This window comes from Dromaius novaehollandiae, chromosome 2 (genome assembly GCF_036370855.1).
Source record: "Dromaius novaehollandiae isolate bDroNov1 chromosome 2, bDroNov1.hap1, whole genome shotgun sequence".
In the NCBI taxonomy this organism is placed as follows: Eukaryota; Metazoa; Chordata; class Aves; order Casuariiformes; family Dromaiidae; genus Dromaius; species Dromaius novaehollandiae.
Window position 1 is genome coordinate 155,652,990 of NC_088099.1, and position 21,627 is coordinate 155,674,616.

The 21,627-nt window shown below is 35.4% G+C and overlaps 1 protein-coding gene across 3 annotated transcripts in view; it reads right to left on the reverse strand.

Moving 5' to 3' along the window:
• The window catches only part of TAF2 (TATA-box binding protein associated factor 2), a 59,577-nt gene that overhangs the window by 35,939 nt on the left and 2,011 nt on the right, over window positions 1–21,627 (reverse strand). For 2 of the 3 annotated variants that reach the window (XM_026110084.2, XM_026110087.2), the window contains exons 2-11: window positions 21,097–21,151; window positions 20,120–20,280; window positions 13,235–13,353; window positions 11,759–11,900; window positions 11,135–11,366; window positions 9,651–9,835; window positions 8,965–9,078; window positions 7,340–7,439; window positions 5,615–5,700; window positions 1,160–1,295 (exon numbers count right to left, since the gene is read on the reverse strand). In XM_026110084.2, the coding sequence (XP_025965869.1) occupies window positions 1,160–1,295; window positions 5,615–5,700; window positions 7,340–7,439; window positions 8,965–9,078; window positions 9,651–9,835; window positions 11,135–11,366; window positions 11,759–11,900; window positions 13,235–13,353; window positions 20,120–20,280; window positions 21,097–21,151 (1,330 nt within the window). Of the gene's footprint in view, window positions 1–1,159; window positions 1,296–5,614; window positions 5,701–7,339; window positions 7,440–8,964; window positions 9,079–9,650; window positions 9,836–11,134; window positions 11,367–11,758; window positions 11,901–13,234; window positions 13,354–13,946; window positions 14,061–20,119; window positions 20,281–21,096; window positions 21,152–21,627 lie in introns of those variants that run through there. The other variant, XM_064507830.1, reaches the window with a different exon arrangement.

Here is a 21,627-nt window from a genome sequence, read left to right on the forward strand (position 1 = left end):
ACTGCAGCTGAACTGCAACCAAAAGGCAAGTAAACTCAATCTTTAATACCTGGCTTCAGAAAAAATTGTCTTTTAAAATAGCAGAATTGTGATTTGCAGATAGGAATGCATCTGCACTTAATGCAAACCATCCATGATACTGAGGAAAAAAAAAAACACTGAAACTGAAACAAAAGCAATAACCCCAGCCTCCTAGCATGAGAAATGTCTAATGGGTAATGAAAATAAGGTAAAATGTTTTCTCATCACTGCTACAGGCACAACTTAACACGTAGCTTCTTAACAAACGAGTTGAATACAGACTTGAATATAGAAACACATTTTGGTATCTAGCTCTAAAGCACATCTAAGGCACAATTCACAGCCATGCAATTTATGAACTTAGTCACTGCAAGCACTGGTGGCTTTTCATTGCCAAATGGTAATACAGAGGTGAAGGAGTGTGTTTTTAATCCATTCTCTTTACCTGAGCATACTTTCTCAAATAACCAACTTTCTAGGAGTTGCATATGCATCTTTTTTATAACCTATTCCCAGCACTTCACGTACAACCTTACCATGCTCTTACTCGCAGTCCATTAGAAGACTACGAGCTCTCAAAAGCAACCCGTAATAAAACAAATCACTGAATTTGCTGCATTTTAGGTACAAAACATTTCAGTTTCAGTTTAACAATTCAGAATAAAATGACAATCTTCTATTCAATGGCTTTTTTTCTAATACAATGATCTATGCTCCTGCTAGCACTGACGTTTTTACAGAGTGGAGAGAACAGAAGCTGGATTCTAATTACTTTCATTATAAATTTTATTATGCTAGCCCACAGGAACACTAGTTATGGGTCAGTAAATAAGTCTGAGCTGGAACAGATCATCAGTATTAAAAAAACAGTCATGGTAAGTAAAGGCAATGAAATTCCTTAATATCAAAGAGAATATGCAATATATAAGATATATTACTAGTTATGTATGAGAATATAATAGCTAACCTTCTTCTAACACAAATGACCTACATTTTATGTTCATTCTATCCTGCTGAAACTGGAAACACAAACGGAACCCTATGGTGACTTATTTTTCTTAAATTTCATTTTATAAATAGAAATTGCAATTTAAGACAAAAAGTTGTCTATATTCCACATGAGCATTTATATATTTACCTGTAACATGAACTCCATGCTGATCCTGTTCTCAATCAGTCTCATAACAAGATGCGCTTTACACTGGAACATAGTGTAATATTCCCACGACAGTGTATGGGGGTGTTTGATAGAAAAATGTAAATGCGATGCAGGGCTGGAAAATAAAAAACAAAACTCTATTTTGAATTTTATGGCATGAAAACTAAAATAACTTTTAGCAAACAAGCTGAAAGTGCACCACAATTCATATTGCTTCTACCACCTTAAAGCTCTAACAGGCTTATAACGCTTGCACACTTCTATGAAAAAGTCACATGGATATACATACACTGCATACAGTAAGATCTGTAGAGATATTAGTGACAGATAATACAGTGGTAGCAGGAAAAAACTGGGCAAAGAATCTACCACTCAAGTCCCAAAGTTATGCATGAATTGACATTCTCCCTGCTCCACATCTGTTTAAAAGTAATTGTGCATATTGAATATTTTATATTTAAATAAATAATTGTTGCAGTTAAAGAAAAATAAGTGTTATATGGGTCATGGCAGACTTTCATGTGATGAGCCAAAGAAATTGCTTGGTTTTTGTTTTAGTTAGCAACTTTATGCTTTCAGTACTTTGGCAGATTGATGTCTTCTAAACCAGCTATCATGCCAAGGAAGACTGTGCGGAGCATCATGTTACAGCAGCCACACTGTTTCCATAATTTGAACTATATCTGTTCTCATTCACAACTCTCTAGGATGTCCATGCAGACATACCCTTTGCATCCATAAGCAAAATATTTAAAATGGTTTAATTTCATCTGATATCAGAAGACAAACAAATGGTGAAAACCCTGAAAATTTTTAACAGCAGACCTGATTTCTGGACAGCGTTAGTGGCTGTAAAACAAACAAAAAAATGCTAAAAGGCCTAATTCTCATAAGCTTTAAAATTAATTTTCTCCATCAAGTTTTACATTTCAGAACACAAGCTCTCTAACTGTAGAAAAGTAACTGTAATACTGTACTTGAGAGAAATAAGACCTTTTGCCTGCTTCTCAATGATTTGAGAATTTTTTTGAGATAATTACATTTGCAAGTCTGAGTTTATTTCACTAATGAATGAAGACTGTGGCAACTGTATTTTGTTGTTCTACCTTTTTTCTCTCAGTTATTTTTATAAGGCAATTGAGTTTTCCATGAACAAGTAACAAAACCTCAAGAAACTGGACCCACATTGTCTACTTCTTAAGAGGGAGAAATCTGTATTTGTTTTATGCTGGTTGGTGGAGAATCACAAGTTATCTATTTTGACACAGAAAATGCCAAATACTTAAAATTTCTGTTTGAAATTTTTCCCCAGGTGATTCTTGCTTATAGATAACTTAATTAAATGACTTGAAGATGGACCTGGCACCATATTTGACCAAAGGCTTTAGAAGACAACAGTGCAAGACAGAAAATAATTTGTGAACTCTAGCAATCAAAGGCAAGACCATTAACCCTGACCTTTCAGTGCCAGCTGTCTCAGGAAAAGACGGATCTGCCAGAACTTTCAATGACCTACTGAACAGACCATTTTAACTTTTGATCAACCTTTTCATGCACTTAAGAAGACGTATGCCAGCAAGAAGCATTCTGCCAGCAGAGGACCAGCACCTGGCTCCCTGCCTGCAACTCTAAGATTTCAGAAGATGGCATGGACCAAAGTAGCGGCAACCTTTTAGTATTTTTTCCACCTTTTTATTTAGCGGGAAATGTCCTTAATTTCACTCATGCATGTCTATTTAAACATATAAAGATACAAGAAGAAAAGTATCTCTAAATTTAAGGAAGCGCTACACTTTTTAGGTGTATTGAGTATATGAATCAGAAGGTAGTTGGGATTACTACTTGCTGTTTCGAGCAGGTAGGCGGTTGTTAAACTTCTCCTTATCAAATTATCCTGTTATTTTGGATAATACTTCTATGTTCCAGGGTATGGAAGAATTAGTAACCATGAAAGAATTTAAATGTAAGAAGGAACCTGAGGTTGTGGCTCAGACATTATATAATAATTTGGTTTCAGTATGAAACTGTTTATCCAGCTTCAAATGATACACTTGATTGACTTTGGTAAAATTCTTTTCTTGGAAATCACAACCAAGCCAGGACCCACATTCTTGGACTTCTTAATTTTACTAAGTGTTGATTGATTTTGGTACTAGTCATACGATTTAACCACAAACCAATACTAAGACCAGTTTGTTTGCATTTAAGAGGTATGGTCTGTAGTTCATTCAGTACTGACACATTTCTTCTGATTATATTTTTCTTCAATCATTAGACTTTTAAAACTCGTATTGAAGTTTCATCAAATCAGATCCAAAATTAGCAATAAGGTCCTACAAACTTTGTGAAACTGAAAAAACAACTACCTCTTCCAAGAAAGTCTATAATATTCATGCTCTTGAACGCATTCCAGACATTTAAGGTAAACCTGTCAATATGCTTCTTTTACTTTAAAAACCTAAAGAAATGTACACAGATATATTTCTTTCCAAATCCTAATTCTAATTTAGTTTAAAAAATAGATTAATAATTAACTTAACTTTCTTCACGCTATTACGAATTGAGAGTGCTGTAATGCAAATATGCCTGGCAGGAAACCATATCATAACCACTATAACAAAGAAACACAAAAAATACATTGGAGAAAAATGGGCTAGCCACTCTCATTATAAAAATATCCTCCCTAAATATGCATCATTTCCCAAAGTCAGAAATGCATAAATAATTTACATACAAGGGAATTTTGCAACCTACAAAAAATAGCAAGTTGTAATTTATTTCTAAGTGATGCTATGATTAACAAGTCCAAAATATAATGAAGAGTGCCGTAGTGAAATAGATGTAGAAAAATGGAATATCTAATAGTGATGCGTCACACACTGGCGATACATACATTTAGCAGCACAAGAACAGGATTCTGTCAACTGCGTCCAAATCTAGAATAACTACAATAAAACTATTGAACACAACGCTAAAATTAACACTTAAGAAGTGACTTTTTTTCTAGTGAATTGCTTTTTTTAAAATGTGCCCTTTTTCTCTAGTTTCCACTAATCCTATTAATCTGAATTTAGTTTCTCTGTACAGGAGAACATGCTGCCAAATTGTATTGCTGCCAGTTAAAAAGCCTGCCAAGACCTAACTCGGCACCCTAAATTTTGTTTAAACAGACATCATCAACAACAGGATACCTAAAATTATTGCTACTAGCTGTGACTTGTTTTCAGAAGTATTTGCAACAAGACCATCTAGGTACTGCATCACTACTTGCAAGAACAGGACAGTGAACTAAATCTAAATCTATCATAAGCAGACAGGTAAAACTGAGTAATGGCCTGGCACGCAAACACACGAGCTGAATCTAGGATTGTCAACATCCAGAAAACTCTGTAGTTGGTGAGCATTCACCCGGCTGGGAAACTGGCCAGTACATCTGAGCCCTGATTTTACAAGACTCTTCCTTCTTTTTTCATCACTCAAAAAGAGATCGTTATTCAAATTTTAAACTGGTTATTTGTATACTTGATTCAATTCTAAGACCAGGGCATTTGATTTTAAATGGACAAAACTCTGGATTTGCACACCCTCAAAAGCAAGCTGCAGGTAACTGAGGTTATATTTTCATCACGCGGGGACTTCTGCAGCAATAAGAACTTCAGAAGTTCACGTATCTTCCCACTTCACCTGCACGTTCCCAACCTCAAAGTTCTGTCCTGACCCTAGATGCGACAGGGCAACTGCCTGTGAGGCTGTGTCATAACCCAGATTAATTTAACCAAGGGTGGTGGGGGGGAACCCTACAGATGTTATCACTGAAACCTGGATCATATTACAAATCTGGCTTAGAGAAATACTCTCCCATCTCCAGTGGCTAGCACTATGGAGTGGGCAGTACAGGAGTATCACGAAAGGGGCAAGGGGAAATTTTTCAAGCTAGCACTACTCAGCCAGTTCACATTTACCAAGGGGTGCTCCACAGAAGACTGGTCTAGTACTATTTTTTCCCCCCTAATTGATATGGCATAATTTCAGTTTGAGATTGCAAGGTGCTAACTGACAGTGGAAACAAAAAGAGCAAAGAAAAGGAAAAATGATGATACCTGAAAAAGCCTAAAAGTTACTAACCACTCTAGAAATGGCTTAAGTCAAAATTCTGGCTCCATCTTCTCTCTTATCCGCTTACTAATAAGTAGTTTCATAACAGTATTAAAAACATTCATCATACTTAATTCCCTTCAAGGTTTAAAGTGAGAGAAAAATAAAACAACAGTGATACAGTATACTCAAGATGTACTTTATGAGACTAGTAATATATGCCTTGGGCAGCTGAAGTTCTTCTGTGTTTGGCCTTGCGCCGCACAACACACCCAAGGCATATATTAATGGCCCCATAAAAACATGCCCTGTAATGACTTGCGGCTTAAACAAACATACTTGTCTTTCTCTTTTCCTCCTCCGAATATTGGATGCAGTAAAACTCCACCAGTCTTCAGTTCATATGCCACTATTTGATCTAACTCCTAAAAAGTACAACATACATAAGTAAGCATAATTTTGAAAAGCAAAGGGATTATTTAAAAAACACAGGAAAGCTCTTGACCTTATTGTTCAAGCCACACCTCCTAATGAAATATGTTTATAAACACAGACAGTATTTTAAAATCAGGGATGTTCCTCAGCACAGCACACAATAACAAGACAGTAAAAATTAGCAGTTAAATTCAACTCCAATATATCTAAATATCACCGTTCACAGAATAAGTTGTCTCTGAGCAATAAAAATAAAGGTATTCACCATTTCCTTGCAGTAGAAAACAATACTGGGGGTATCCACACAGTAGATTGCAGCAGATAGGCATGGGTCAAGGTGAATGTCTAAGCCAGAAAGAAGCCTACTCTGAACTGGAACTTGTGTCTGAACTTGTGTGGTGCTGTGCCCATGTTAACAAGTGCACTTCAAGGCAGGATGTTTGCATGGACTCATCATCATCCAACAGTCAACATGGCTGCTGGATCAAATCAAGTCAGGTTGAGCATAGGCAGAATGAATTGGTGCCCATCTGCAACCCAATGTTAGACAAGAAGTTTCCAAACATTGACATATTTTAATACGTATTGACATATCAGATGACATGCTTTGATGTATTGATACTATATTTAAAGTAGAAAGGATGTTACCTGAAGAACTGGAGGCTATGACAGCAGCACCTCTCAGTCCTTTGGGAAAGCCCTTAAATAACTCTTAGGAAAGGACATGAGCAACTAACACTCAGAAGTGACTTGCTGTTGCACACAGGAGTGGGTTCCCAGACAGTTCTTCATCCTGTTCTACTGTTCTTTGCAGCACCCACACCTTTAGCAAGGACAGCACAGGACTGACGAACTGAGTGTGCCTTAGGCAGATAAGGGTATAGGGTCCCTGTACGGATGAGGGATATAAGTGAAGCCATGGGGCTAGGATTCTAGTTGTGGGAAGGGGGAGGGTAAGGGAACATAACCAGAAGGATAGGAAGAAGATACATCTCTTTCTATAAATGAATGCCACTAGCAAAGGACAAAGACTCACTGCTGTTACCGCTACTCAGTGCCTGCTTCCTAGCATTACATTTGGAAAACTATGGTACAGGCAGAACATTCTTTTCAAAAAGAGATTATTCTTAATGGAAATGAAAAAATAATTTACTAATGGAAATACAAAAATCCATTAGCTTCCAGCAAGAACATCAAAATCTTCAGGCCAAATAATTCCATCCAGTTGTCATTCCCATCTCCAAAACCATCCATAATACTTTTTATTTCAAAAGAAGGTACAAGAAACCTTGAAGTAAGCAGGCAGAGAAATATCTGGGCAACGAAGAATGTCTCTCTTGACTCACTAACACATTTTTGTGTAAAAACCCAAACAAAAAGAGGAGAAATAACTGCATAGGGAGACAGTGAAAATTATTATTCACAAGGCAGTCGCAGAAACATATTTTGGTTAATATGTTTGGTATTTTTTCCTTGTAGCAAGTAGTATACATATTTTAGCTAAGTTTTGTTTCTACTCAGCATCTCTTTAGATTGCAATGCAGAACTGTATTATCTTCTGTTCTTATATTGTCTTCTTTGATGCAAAATGTCTGAAATATATAGAAAAATGCTACTTTATTATATTACCTGTTTAATCCAGTGGCGATATTCATTAACACCAAAAGTTTTCTTCATCCAAAGGCCATAAATATAACCCGAGATTCCCTTTAGCACCCATTCATCTGACCTATAATAAGAAAGAAGCATGAATTACACCACTTCAGCAGGTATTTCGTAAGGGATGGTATTTTCGACCAGCTCAAAATAGCCACAAGTTTCGGCAGGTTATGTAACTTCTCTAAGTCAATAGAAGTCTGATGAGCTGTGAACCAGTTTATGTAACTTGGCTCCTAGAAGGGACCAATGAAACTGAAGAGCCAACGAAAACTGAACTTCTACCACAAAAGCCCAGATTAAAATATAAAACCAAACTACTTTAGCTGAAACTAACAATAAAACAGTGAAAATGGACACGAAAGTTAAAATAACTGCTAATCTATAGTCTTAATTACTTGATACCCATTTCAATGTGATGGAGATTTGAATAGACGAAAAAGGTGTAGTACAAAATAACTTTCAAAGTAATTTACAGAAAGAAGCCGAGAGCTTTCAGGGTGATCATCCTACTTTCATATATCTCATAAAAAACAGGACTAAAATACATTGAACAGAACATCTACACCACACAAAAGTTAGTCTCTGCACAGCACCCATTTGTTTCATAGGCACAAGTATTTTTCTGATTCCTCCCTGCCTTCTCTTCTTCTTTCCCTGCCTAGCTCACAATTTGGTGGACAGTGATATTTAAATGCCTGTTTTGAGAGCTGTGCTCTAAGAGAGAAAAATACAGAGGAAAAACTCCAAGGTGAGCACTAGTTAGAACTCTAAGTGTTAGAGTGGCAAACAGGGCATGATGATACGAGTAAAAGAGCACCACAAGAGGGAATCATTACGAGGGAGAAAGAGTCTTCACCCTGGAAATGCACTAGTTATACCTATCAGAGCAGTTTCGAGCAGAGATAAATTATACTAGTACAAATCTCAGTTTAAAAACAGGTTGGTTTGTTTTTTAAGCCAAGGATTCTCTGGGGCATACACCGTACCATGAAACAAGTAATAGGCCCCTTGTAGCTGAAACATAAAGCATAGGCAAAAGGCTTTAAAATTAACACCGATCAAAACTGCGAGAAAATGATGCAGAAGATATTCTCAGGGAAGGAGTTATAGGGAGCTTACTACCCAAACCAATTTAGCCACTTAGCACTAACTCCTCCACTCCCCTTCTCCTGAACTTCTCCTTAATTTATTAGTCCTGCCACTCAATAAATATTACCTATGCAGGTTGCACTACTTTATCCAAACTATCTGACAGAAATTTACTGATGATAGGAAAGAGTCTCCTCCCTCTCTCATTTCCAGATGCCAAAGCTTAATACAACATTCAGAAGCAATGATTTCAGAGACAAGTCATGTTCAACCGTAAGTGTCTCTGGAACCTTTGTATCTCATATTGCCCTTTCAAGCAGAAAGGCATTCTCCTCAATTTTCATCCATTGTGCTGATTTTATTATTCTTCTTCTGCTTTTCTTTTCTTTATTTCTTCTAGAGTTATTGTTTCACTTATTCCCCACGTAAAACACCACACGCAAATTAAAATTTCAGTTTCCTAAACTTTTAGCATTTTCTAGACAGTACAACAGTAACATACTTACCAAGACATTCTGGATATAAAACATCCAAAAAATTGTTGGGCCAAGGCCTGTGCTAAACACCTCCTTGTCAGTGGAGTTTCATCTATAATCATCGCGCTGTGCAGGAGATTTGTGCTAGATCCCATGAAAAGAAAACAACATAATGTGAGCATAATCTACAAAAAATTGAAATACATTGTTTTAAAAAGTAAAAGAAATAAAATAAATCCTCCACTGGTTTTCCAAAGAAATATTAACATCTTTTTTAATAATAATAATACAGGCAGATCTCCTGCCATTATCACAGATACATAATTCTTTGTATAGAGCCAAAGTAGTAGTTTTAACTGGTGAAACTGTTTGGGACTCATGGTACCCTCTCTCCCAGCTTAAGAAAAACAAAACATAATCAAACTTCTGTACTTAAGCTGATCTTAAATATTTCATGCATGGCATCTCTAATTCAGGAAGAAAACCTCTGGCAATTTTTTATTAAAGATACAAATCCAACATTTTTGTAACAGATAAAATTGGATTTTTTTTTTTAAAAAAAGCCTATACTGTCAACAAAAGCCACTTTTTTCAAAGCAGGAAGTCTAAAACTCAGGCTATAAAAGTAATACAAGCTTCAGGAATATCTCAATCTTCTTGGATCCAGTGCTTCTAAACCCAAATTTTTAGAAGGTATAATTTTCTCAAATACTAACCTAAAAATACTCATGGATGCATAAGCAGCTACTTCAACATATGCTTCATCTATGAAAACAGTCTTGAAACAGGAGTACGGATAGCGACAGGTAAGAATCTCCTCATAAAATTCAAATACCTCATGAAGGTATGATGTGGTATGTTTGAGCAATGGGAGAAGCTGGGGTAAGCAAAAGTGAGTCACCTAAAAACAAAGCAAAAACTTGGTATGAGACTGATGAAAATATTTAAACCCATAAATATCAAGTTTATTACATAACAACATAAAAAAAACAAATAGTGCTGCCACAGAAATTTAACAGAAAACAGCATTCTTAAGCTGTGATAACGATTACCATGGAAGAAAAGCACACCAAGACGCCAATCTTAACTGTGAGAGCAGCAACAGGAAAATAATTTTTTAGCAGACAATGCACAATGACGACGTCTACCTACTGATGTCTACCATTTCGAAGCACGTGACATTTTACTTTGATTTTGCAAATCAGTGTCTTTTAGAGTATTATTTTTCTTTTAGGCAATAATGAATTAGATAAGTGCAAATCAGTCCAACCGTGCTACTGTTCAGAAAAGGATTTGATATAGCTGAGACTACGAGCCACCTCTGATACTACTGTTTTTCTTACAAAGCAAGGAGGCAACCAACAATAGGTCAGAACGACCCAGGCATAACGCCACTTACTTCAGCAGTGACACAGGCACCATGTTTAGAATGATCGCTTTACACCCTCAAGCCTGTAAAACTCTGTAGCAATTTATCAGTTTGGGTTTTTTAGATCTTATCAATGGATTTTTTTTTAACTGCTATTACCTTTCACTAGTGAGTACAACCCACCAGCAAAAGGTAACATAACACCATCACCGAGAACTAAAACCTGCTGTTTGTCCTTGGATCAGATAAAGCATAGCATCAGCATTTCCCAGCATTTTCCTGTCACTCTTTCCAAAGGGGAGTACACAGGCCAACCTTCATGATGAGCAAGTAATTTAAACTGCCTACCTAGTCCATCCTTACACAGCTTGAAAATACACATAAAAATGTAAGTTGGTAGACTTCACCACAACAGGCTAAGACAACAATCTGTTAAGAATGATAATGCTATGTCCAGCTTAGTTCGGAATACTACTGAACTGTGCGGCAATGCTTTTTAGCTACCACAACTAATGGGATGGCTTTAAAGCTATTTTGAGAAACACACTATCAACTACAAATAAATTAGCCCCACAAATTCAGGCATAAATAGAACTATTGCTCATCTAAAGAATTTAGAATTATTGCTCATTCAAAGGCTTTACTTTCCAGATAAAGAACTTTAAATACAGGCATTACTGGAGAAGTTTTATCATAACTGTACTAATACAGGCCATACCTAGACATATCTATTTTTGATCAATATATATTGGACCTCACTATAGGTAGCAACATAAAAATAGTTACAAATTCTTTACAAAAAAGAAAGGAGATCTCTGTGAAGATTATTACCTCATGCATATATGGATCAACAAGGATCTCAAAAGGTCCTATGGCCAGTGAGATATTAGAAGCTGCAGTTGGAATAGTCAGCATGTAATGGAAAGTCTTCTTTCTCATATCGTGGGTATATACAGTTTCCACCAAATCTCCGTTTGAAACGGCCACCATTGCAGCATCTACAGTATACTCAAGTTTCCAGGTACACAACTCAGAATATGAATCAACACAAGGAAACCAAAACCTAGGGAAGTTAAGATTGGGGGAGAAATGGTTAATGATTATTATTTCTCTTTTTACAGATGATATTTCTCTCAAATTCCAAACTGTATTCTTAAATATTTTGTATGTTGACATTCTGGCGCCTACTATACACCAATCTCACATAGCCTTCCAGCACTCAAAGTTTCTTTGCCACTATCTCCTGCTAAGCCAAAAAGACTAGAAATCCTAATTGCTGCATTAGATGCTACTTCATGCTACTGGTTAGTCCCTTTAAAGCACAAATTAGGTTAAGGAATTCTCAGCCTTACAAGAAACTATATGAAAATTCAGAGAAATTACTTGTATTTCCTATACTTGGAGATTAAATAGAAAATGTTTACACTGTATAACTTGCAAAGACATTTTTCTTACCTTGTAGAATTTTGATAACCACATGAAAAGACATGAGCCCCTCTTTCTGCCATGCTGCCTTCCATATTGGGTACCACAAAATGAAGTCCTCCTTTTGGCTGGTCCAGAGAAAAATTTATATGCACCTTTAGGACTTTTAACTCTGCAGTGGTAAGATAGAAACTAGAGTAAATATATAACTTATGCAAAAGTTATTTCAGAAGAATCATTCAATTTTGAACTCTTGGTCTACCAAGACTATACATTCCCTTCATTCTCACAGACCTCCACATTCACTTACAAAGCACAGCTGAACCTGAACTTACAGAACTGAGACCTCTTAAGCTTAAATTAAAGGATATGAATTTATAAAAATCTTTTTTATAGCATGCTGAAATAATTTTATACAAAGGGAGATCATTGTTAGAGTACAACAACTGCATAAAGATTCTTTATGATTGGGGAGTTGGAAGATGAAATGCAACTCCAATTGCAGTTTTTATCAAATAAAAACACGCATGTAACATGAACATTCTTAAGACATTTTATTGCCATTTGCAGTTTCTTAAAACCTCTTATTATAGCTAAAGCTTTTCCTGTAACTGAAATGTCTTTGCTTTGGGTTTAGTTTCACAGAAATCTCACTTCTGAATAGACTGGCAAGAAAAGAAATTCAAACATAATGTAAAATTTAGGCAAAGTCTCACCATATTTTGGCATTCAAACTTTGAAAAGAAAAATTGTACCTGTTTGAATATTATTCCTTCTACTGACGGAAGTAACATAACAGGAACTTAAAAATTAAAAAAAAGTAACAAAAAAATTCTTTCCCATCAAGATGTATCTGACAACATTGCATGAGTCAGTCTCACAATACAGTTTTTTTTCCCCTCCCTTTTACCACAGATCTCACAAATCAAAAGGAGAAACTGATAAAATCACGTAAAACAACTAATATAAGAAACTAACAAAATCAGATAAGAAAATAATCAACTATGGAAAGCAACTTATTAAAACAGTTATTTGTTCCAGGACTTTGTATTCCAGTTCATAAAGTGACCCTCCTTCAAATAATATATCTTTTTAAACAACAGGTAAATAGACATATCTTTGTCAATTCTTTCCACTATTGGCTCATGTATATTGCAAGTAGCTTCAAGCAGTTATAACTTAACACCCAACATATCCCATTACACTTGCATCCTCATGTACACTTTTGGAATCCTGACCACCAAACAGCTTGTTTTTAAAGAATGCTGAGAGACCGTTTCTACAGCCACTTCTCCATATTACCAAGAAGCGTGAAGGTAATTTTTCAGACTTTAGCTGAAGAGATATGGGTGAGGAAAAAGAAAACAGTAACCACCATTTCAATTGTATTTATAAAATAATGTAATGCTATTTATATCTATTTAAGATTACTATCTTCCTACGCAAACTCCCAGCTAACTGTGTGTCACCTTAAATTAAGCTTTCAGTATGGTCTCTTTACTTTACCATCAACATGTTTCCACAACTCCGAGGGAACCTTAATGCAGAGCTCTCCATTTCCAGCATCTGGGTCCACAGCACTGACTGCAGCAGCGTAGGCATTGGAAAAATAGTTGAGATTCCTCCTGTCAGAAATACCCATTTAATTCTTAAAGTATATGCTGAACTACAAAAAGCAATTTTAAAGTTATATGACTTCTATACTGAGTTTCATGATAAATGTTCGACCAAGCATTGAGATTTTTCCCCCTCTTTGCTTGATAGATAGGGCTAATTTTATTTTATGCTCTTTTATATGTTATATGAAATTCTAGATGCTAGAGTTTTCACTTTAATCCACAAAACAACAAAAATATAAAAATATTTGTAGTACCTAGAAACAAACTAAAAAAACATTACTCTCATTTCTATGCATTCCTTTTATTTACGATGCATACATGGATTCTTGTAATCAGGTTTGAGCTGTTCAAGTTATTAAATATTAGGTGTTATTGACTACACATTTCATTACAAAGTAAAACCACTTCTTCAGTTATGATTTATTCTTAGCTTTTTTTCCTGAAAGGAACAAGAACACAAATGTGTCTGCAGTTACAGGAGTTATCAGCAGGATAGTAACTTCTTAACTTTAGATCGAAAGAGCTCTTCTGACTGCATTCGGATACCGGAGGATTGACCAGTCAAGTTTGAAAATATCCTTGCCTTTGCATCTTTATACCTTTTGCACTCTTTCAAAAGGATTTTTAAATCTTGTAAAACATGGACACAACACTTTTCTCAATTCCAGTCCTCTAACACATGTAGTTCTTCAAAAGCTTGCACAATTCTGCCCCTGAAGAGAAAGTGTTTTGAATTATTCATCGCCATTTTTTCCAGAACTACCCACATCATTTAACTGTGTCACTGGTGAATCCAACCGCTGTGGAGGAACAGCTGCAATAAAGCATAAAGCCATCTGCAGCGTACTGCACCACCGTGGAGTACACTGCCTTTTGGCTGTGGGCTCCTTTCTTCCTCGGAGGGCCATGGAATCTAAAGTCCACCCAAAGCAGACATGACCTCATTTCAGAATTTTACTCCTTCTTCTAACCATTCACTATTCACCACCCACAGAGAAAACAGCATTCAACTCAAATTACAGTACCTTACTTGAAAGGATAAAATGTAATTAACCATGCCAGGATCATCCTAAAAGTCTAGGTATGTCAAACTCAATGCTTATACTCCTAGCCTTCCTCATCTGAGACTTAACTAAAACACTGAAATATATTGAGAACATTTTCATGCAGTTCTTGATCTTTGGCAATAATAGCGTGCACATTCTCTGGCACCACTACCAAGACTGGGAATGTCAGGAGCAGTAAACCCGTCTACTTTGCTTGGAAGCTTCTGAAAATGGAACATTAATAGCAGATTGGAGCATATGGGTATAGAAACTCAAAAATTCCAGGTTTTAATACATGATCACTTTGTCCTTTTTCATAGCTTCAGTGCACCTAAAGATAAGGTATGATACCAAAAAGTTTTAAAAGCATGTTGTGCTACAGAGAATGAGCTTATCAACTGTACACTGGAGTAACTTAGTGTACAATTCCAGGACAATTCAAACCAACCTAAATCGGAGCTGTTGTACTATCCCCTAGTGTCAGCCAGATATTCCTTCATCAGCAGACTACTGTTCATCTGAACCTACAGCGATGCAGCTGAAAGCTGTAAATGGCAGAAGAAAAAGTCTTTCCTTGGCAGACCTGGCTTTCAGGTAGTTTAGCTCTTAATCTGACTTACTGAAGGGTCAGAGGAGTGCTAGTATGGATGCAAGGGAGAGTGTCAAAGGGAACACAACTGCCCGAATTGATGTTGGTTTAAGCTGCCTTGAAATGGCATACTAGGAAGGCAAATAAATACCATTTTAAAAACAGTCTTAAAAAATGACTGCATGACTGAAAAATACTGCAGTAATCAAAGAAATCACCAATAGAAAACAATAAGACTTCTGTTTTGGCTGTAAAGTCCGAAGGTTTTTCATTTTAATGTACACATGATCTGGGAATTCACAATTACTGGTAGGGGATCCCTTTCCAAAACACCAGTAAGAATTTGCTCGTTTGTGGATTACGGTGAGCTTGTGGTTACGCTTTAAACATCAACAGTTCACAGACAGGAAAAGGTTATGATTTTACAGCAAGAAAGATAGATTCTGCTGGGCTTAATATTTTAAGGGAAACAGTCTATTCTGGTATTTCATTTATTGTAAAGCAGTCCAATTCAAATGGGTTATTCAGTATAAAAAGACTACATTAGAGGCTTAGTACCAGACAGTAATCTTTTCGCAGTTACACTATTCTCAATAAACTGGATATGGCTCTTTTAACAAAAACATAGCACAAGCCAAAAGTTGCAGCTCAAGAAATAAAGCCAACTTTTTTTAATACTAAGTGTAGATTAACAATGAAAGAGCAATACACATTCTTTTTTCTTCCCCTGGTAGAGACACATTTTATTATCAGAATTCACCCCAAAACACTGATCACTACAGCCCAGATGAGTGCTGCTGACTGACTGGAAGTATGTTTCATCCTGCAGAGATCTTTTTTCTTTTTTTTAAGTTACCCTTTGCTTACAAACATCTCCATGTCAAATTGCTATAGCATCTCTCAATACTACCTGCAGCACTGCTACTTAACTGTTATGCAGCCCGCATGTAGTCTATACAGCCTTTTTTCTTACAGTATTTAACATCAACTTGGCAAAATAGTTCCTTGATGCACATGTAGGCAGGAAGCTAAGTAGAAGAGTAAATGTAATGGATTATAATTCACACTTGTTTTTGGAGTCTAATTCAATATATTAATAAACCACAGGTTTGAGTCTTGCACAGAAAACATCTCATTTTCCTCCTTACCAAAGGATAAGGGTTTTGCCATCTCTTTTTTTCCAAGTAGTTCACATCTTTGTTATTTTTTTTTAATTAAAAAAGTGTATTATGCATTTACAATTTCATAAATACCTTAACAATGGAAACACAGGTTATTTACTGCAGCAAAACAAGACACAGCTCAGCCTAGCAGTAACTTTCCTATATCATTTCTCTGGTATGCACAGGTTGAAGGATTGATCACTGACACCTCAGAAGAAAGTATATTGCAAGATACACCCTATCTCATCAATCTCTTCCACAGCTTATTGCTATTCATAACTACAGCAGCAGTCAAGTTGGAGGATATCAAAACATCTTGTTTAATATTTTAAAATTACAGACTTCAAATTAAAAAAAAGAAAGACAACAACAAAAACCTCTGCTGAATTAGTGAATGAACAGGTTTACGCTGCCAAGTTAATATTACACCGAAAAGAGTATGCACAGGAAAGCATTTGTGCATGTTAGCTAACTTTAGAAAAATGTATCTTTCTTTACAGAGAAATAATAATAAGCTTGTCAACTGTGCACCATAGTTATCACAAAGATGTAAAAACAGGATTCAAAACAAACGTACAAAGTAAATTTCCAGGCAACAGCAGAATAATCTTGAACTTCACTCATCACAGATCAAAACAGGAATCCCCCCCTTGAAGCTATGTCTCCTTCAACACCATTGTGTTACAACTCCAAACTTTTGCTGTGCCTGTTCAACAACTTACAAGCTTAAGGAAAAATCCTAACAGGATTAAGAGAACAGAGAGACCTTCTTTGTCCATTTTAACTTGAAAAGGAGCTGGAATATATGTAGTTACCTCAGTAATCTGAATACAAACTGTGTAATACAGAAAAAAAAGTCCTACTCTCCTTATATTGACAGATTTGAGAAAGCAACGTTTTGCAAGGAATTTTGAAAGGGGACAAGAGGAAGAGGGAGGTGGCTGCAACACTCTACAACAACTCTAAGACCCAAACAGACATGCTCCAACACTGTTTCCAGGTTGCAAGCAGTCTTTGCCAGATTTCAAAACATTCCTTAAATGTATGAGCTAAGTGGGATTCTCTGCCACCTTGTGTACACATGGTAAAACTCTATGAATTGTACATGAAAGTACAGAGAATGAAAGTATAGTTCTATGAAAGTACAGAATAATTAATATATATATATTTTTAATATATATTTAATATATATATTTATATGAGTTTGTTTCATCTTCTGTAACACGAAAAATGTGAAAGGACAGAGACCACATATGAGACGATAAAATGCACAACTATCACCTGACCTGAAAACATCCTCAATGTGACACTCAGAACACAGAACTGATCTGACAAAATTCTCACCCAAATAGCAGTAGAAACTTTACCATTGGGAAATGATTCCTGCTGGCTTTGCTTAAATTTCCTAGATAAAGGTTCCTTTAGTCTTGATTTTCTCACCCTCCTTTAACTTTCTTATGCTTGCTTGCACATCAGAATGTTTACAACATAAACAAGGTACATTTAACCCCTTCACTTCACTCTCTTTTCATTTTTTGGTGATGATTTTCCTATCTTTCAGAATGATATTCCTGACTCACAAGTCAAGAGCCACAATCAAAGACTGTTCCCCTCACCCCATTCATTTAGGAAGCATACCTCATCCTTTAAAGCTTTGTAACAAAATGCTCAGTCTAATATTGTTCATATCCTGGAAAGGATATTTATAAAGCACAGCTACTGAAAACACAGCTTTATCCTACATTTACAAGCCTTAAACAGTAACCAACATCATTTATATTCTAGACTCCTTACTTCCTAGAGGATTCTACAATTATAGCAGGGAATATAATCTCACAAGCCAGAGAGGCTGCAACAAGTCTTCCCAAAGAAATAATTACAGTAGCTTTAGATAGAGATTCTTCCATTCTTGTTGCTAATTAAGGGAGCAAGAGAATTTTAAAATGTACCATCTTTGACAGTAAAAGAAAGAAAGAGTCTATTAAACATTAATAATTTTTCTACATACTTTATGCATTCTTTTAGAAATCAACACTAACAATGAAAAACATTATCAAAAGCAAGAGGGTATTTTTATACAAAACTTTGTAAAGAAGGGCAGAGGCAACTCACTGATGAACTTCCTTTGGAAGTACTAATTTTAGAGGTTTTAGATATCTAGAATTTCTGTTTGTAATTCTGTCATAAGAGCACAGATACGGTATTTAATCAAAATTACCATCATAATCAGTATCCACTTACGGCCTGATATTTAAATGGAAAAAACAAGCAGCTCCTGTGATACTCTGGAACACATGTAAGTCTTTGACTTCTGAGATAAAGGAAGAGATGCATGCTAGTTTTTTGTGAAGAATATTTGGTGACCTCTGTCCTTCACAGCTATGAATAACACAACAGTTATGAAATACAAGGACTTTTAATTAAGTTCTAATAGCAATCTGAAAACCTGCAGCAGTAAATTCCACAGGCTGCTCTCACCCTGGAGGAAACAGTACTTCACTTTGCATTCATTGTCTTCAAATTCTATTCATTGATATTGAACAGGATGACAAGGAAAAAGGAAAAAAAAAAAAAAAAGATGGTGCTCCACTATATCACTAGGATGTTAAATGAAGAAAATGACTTTCTCCACAAAATGATATAGTTTCACAGCATTATCTTACCGATCTTCATTAGAAAGATTTATCAGCTTGTTTTTCTTTTTTCTCATAAGCACTAATAAAACAGGAAACTAAAAACTTTAATAGCTGCAAACAAAGTCGAAGGCCAAGCTAGTTGAGTGGAACTCTAGGATGGCTGTATTTTCTATTCTTACCTATATGCTAAGTTTTGCTTTTTGGCAAGCACAATACATCACAAACAGAGACAGTGTTATCTGAAGAGCAAAACTTAAAAACTTTTAAGTTAATTACGGCAATTTCACCACTGAAGCAGATAACTGAGCGCTCTCTATCCTTCCAGCTAACAAATCTCTCAGAGCAACCACTTTCCAAGGAGACACAACAAATACCTGAAGGACAGTAACAAGCATTTTATTTCAGTAGTCCAATGGTTAAGCTGTCATAGTCACATGATTTGCCTTATTCCTATTATTTGTTTTGAAGTAATAAGCAAATTCTATTATATAAGATTATCTGGACATATCTAATAAAATCAGAAAAAATGTTTTCACAGTCTTTTCAGAAATGGGCGCAAATTTTCTCAAGAACTTTGATGGTGCTTGAATATTCCTATTTAAAGGAATATTCCTGTTTAAAGATCAGAAGGATCAAAAACTACCTACCCTAGCATCATAAATCATAAAAATCGCTTTGCAGGACAAACCTATCAGAACATAATAGTCTTAATCTACACAAATTTATACTAATTTTGTCAAACTGGAATTAAAAAAAAAAAAATCCAAAAAACACTCAAAATCAAAGGGTCATCCTCTTTTCTGCAACTTTTGCACAAACGTAGTAATACTACTCTAAAATGATCTGTACAAGAACAAACAAATGCTATTGTCACAATAATTCATTTAAAGAAAATTTGGTTGCAAGAGTATAAAATCGTGTGTGTAAAAATCTTAATTCATCCATTAAGTCTATCACAGATAAAACATCTTAACCAAAGATACTCTCTTACCATGCGAAAAACGTATGAGGAGGACAACTGCCTAAAGCACTGACAGCACAACTGGCATTCACTACTTTTTTCCTTCATAAAGTACTCCTTTTAAAAACTTCTAATACTCTTGCAAAACAATACAAAGAAATTTTAATTAAAAAAAAAGAAAACAGAATAAATACTGTAATTTATAATGAAAATGCTTTCCCTGAAACAAATCACCATACCTACAGTGAAGCGTTTCCCACTGACAATGACATTACCATAAGGAAATCATCAGGTAAAACTTGGCAGCAAAATAAAATAAGCCATGGTTAAAGCAAAAGAAGACACTAAATCTGCAGAGTTTTAAACATATCACTTACTGCTTTGACTCATGGTGACAAACCTCCAGCGTTGGATCATTATAGATGAAAGCTGCTTCTAGATCGTTGACTCTTACTCTGTAAATTCGGCACTGTTTACTGTTCAATTTGATTCTATTCAGGTTTGCAACCGTGGGAAATATTGTCAATTCCACATAACCCTACAAAAACACAAATCAACACCTTTTATTAAAAATCTTTATCAATTCACAAAGTAAAGAAATACAATGTAAAGTATCAGTTCTTACTAGTGCATCTCCAAAGGAAAATCATAGGGAAAATTAATGCAAATATCAATGTTGCACTTAAAAAGGGAATTGTGTTTCCCTTTTAGATGCCTAAAATAGATTTTGCAGGTGAATTTCCCCAGCTGTGAAATTAAAAAAAACAACTTCAAGATGGTCGAGTTAAAAAAGAAAAAAAAAAACCACGCATATTCTGGAATGTGCCTCTATTGACTAGATTTCAAGTCACCAGCATCCTCTTCTATCACTGTGTTTTAGGTTCTGGCATTGAGCTTGAGACAATGACTTTTAAAGCCTAAGCAGAATCCATTTAGGCAGATACTTAAATTTGCAAAGAGCTCCAAAGACTTCCAGCCTGAAAGCAGTGAAGTCTCTTCAAAGCCCAAGTAAACTCACATACAAGCTACAAAATTCTGTAACCCTATTCCTAATGTCAACTGACAGTGTGTTGAGTTAGTTCTGAATTGCAAATTGTTTGTAATACTTAAAATGCAACGACCATCTTCTAAGAAAGGCTTTCCTCACAAAGGTTAAAGTGTTCACTATTACGAGGTGTTTTATTTGATACTTTTCAAGGAATGACAGATGTATGAGAGGCAGCTGACTAGAAAGCAAGTAATGTAAAGAAGCTGAAGAACATAATCTGCTTGTGTGTAACTGCTTCCTCTAAAAACATGAAGAAAATCCAGACTTTTTATTTCTACTTTCATATTTTATTGAAAAAGTACTTACTACAACAGACTTTCTCTGAAAATTTATGTTGTTGATACAAACTACCTGGTGAGTCGTGCTGGAAGAAAAAATAATTTAAATTAAGTGACATGGTATTTGGACAAATACCAACATTTTAAATGACATTTTAACTCTGTTAAAAGAAAAAGAGAGAGATGTATATATAGTATGTGTGTGTATATATATATATATGGTATATTCGTATAGTAGTATAGATAGTATATAGACGGTAATATTGCAGAAGACATACTGCATATAGCATATACTTATAATAGGGAGAATTCATGATGGTCTAAGTCTCTTACATAAGTGGTCTAAACCAAATAATGAACAGAAGTTACAGAAGGTCAGAAAAGTTCCAATAAATTCAGAGTATCACACCAGTGTGAACATTACTCATAATACAAGAGGATAACTACATAGTTTTTGAGCATCACCTAAGAATATGGAAGAATATAATATTACTAGTAGTACAGAATCAAGGTCTAACACTTTATGAATGTGCAATATTATAAATGGCATGCAGCTGTA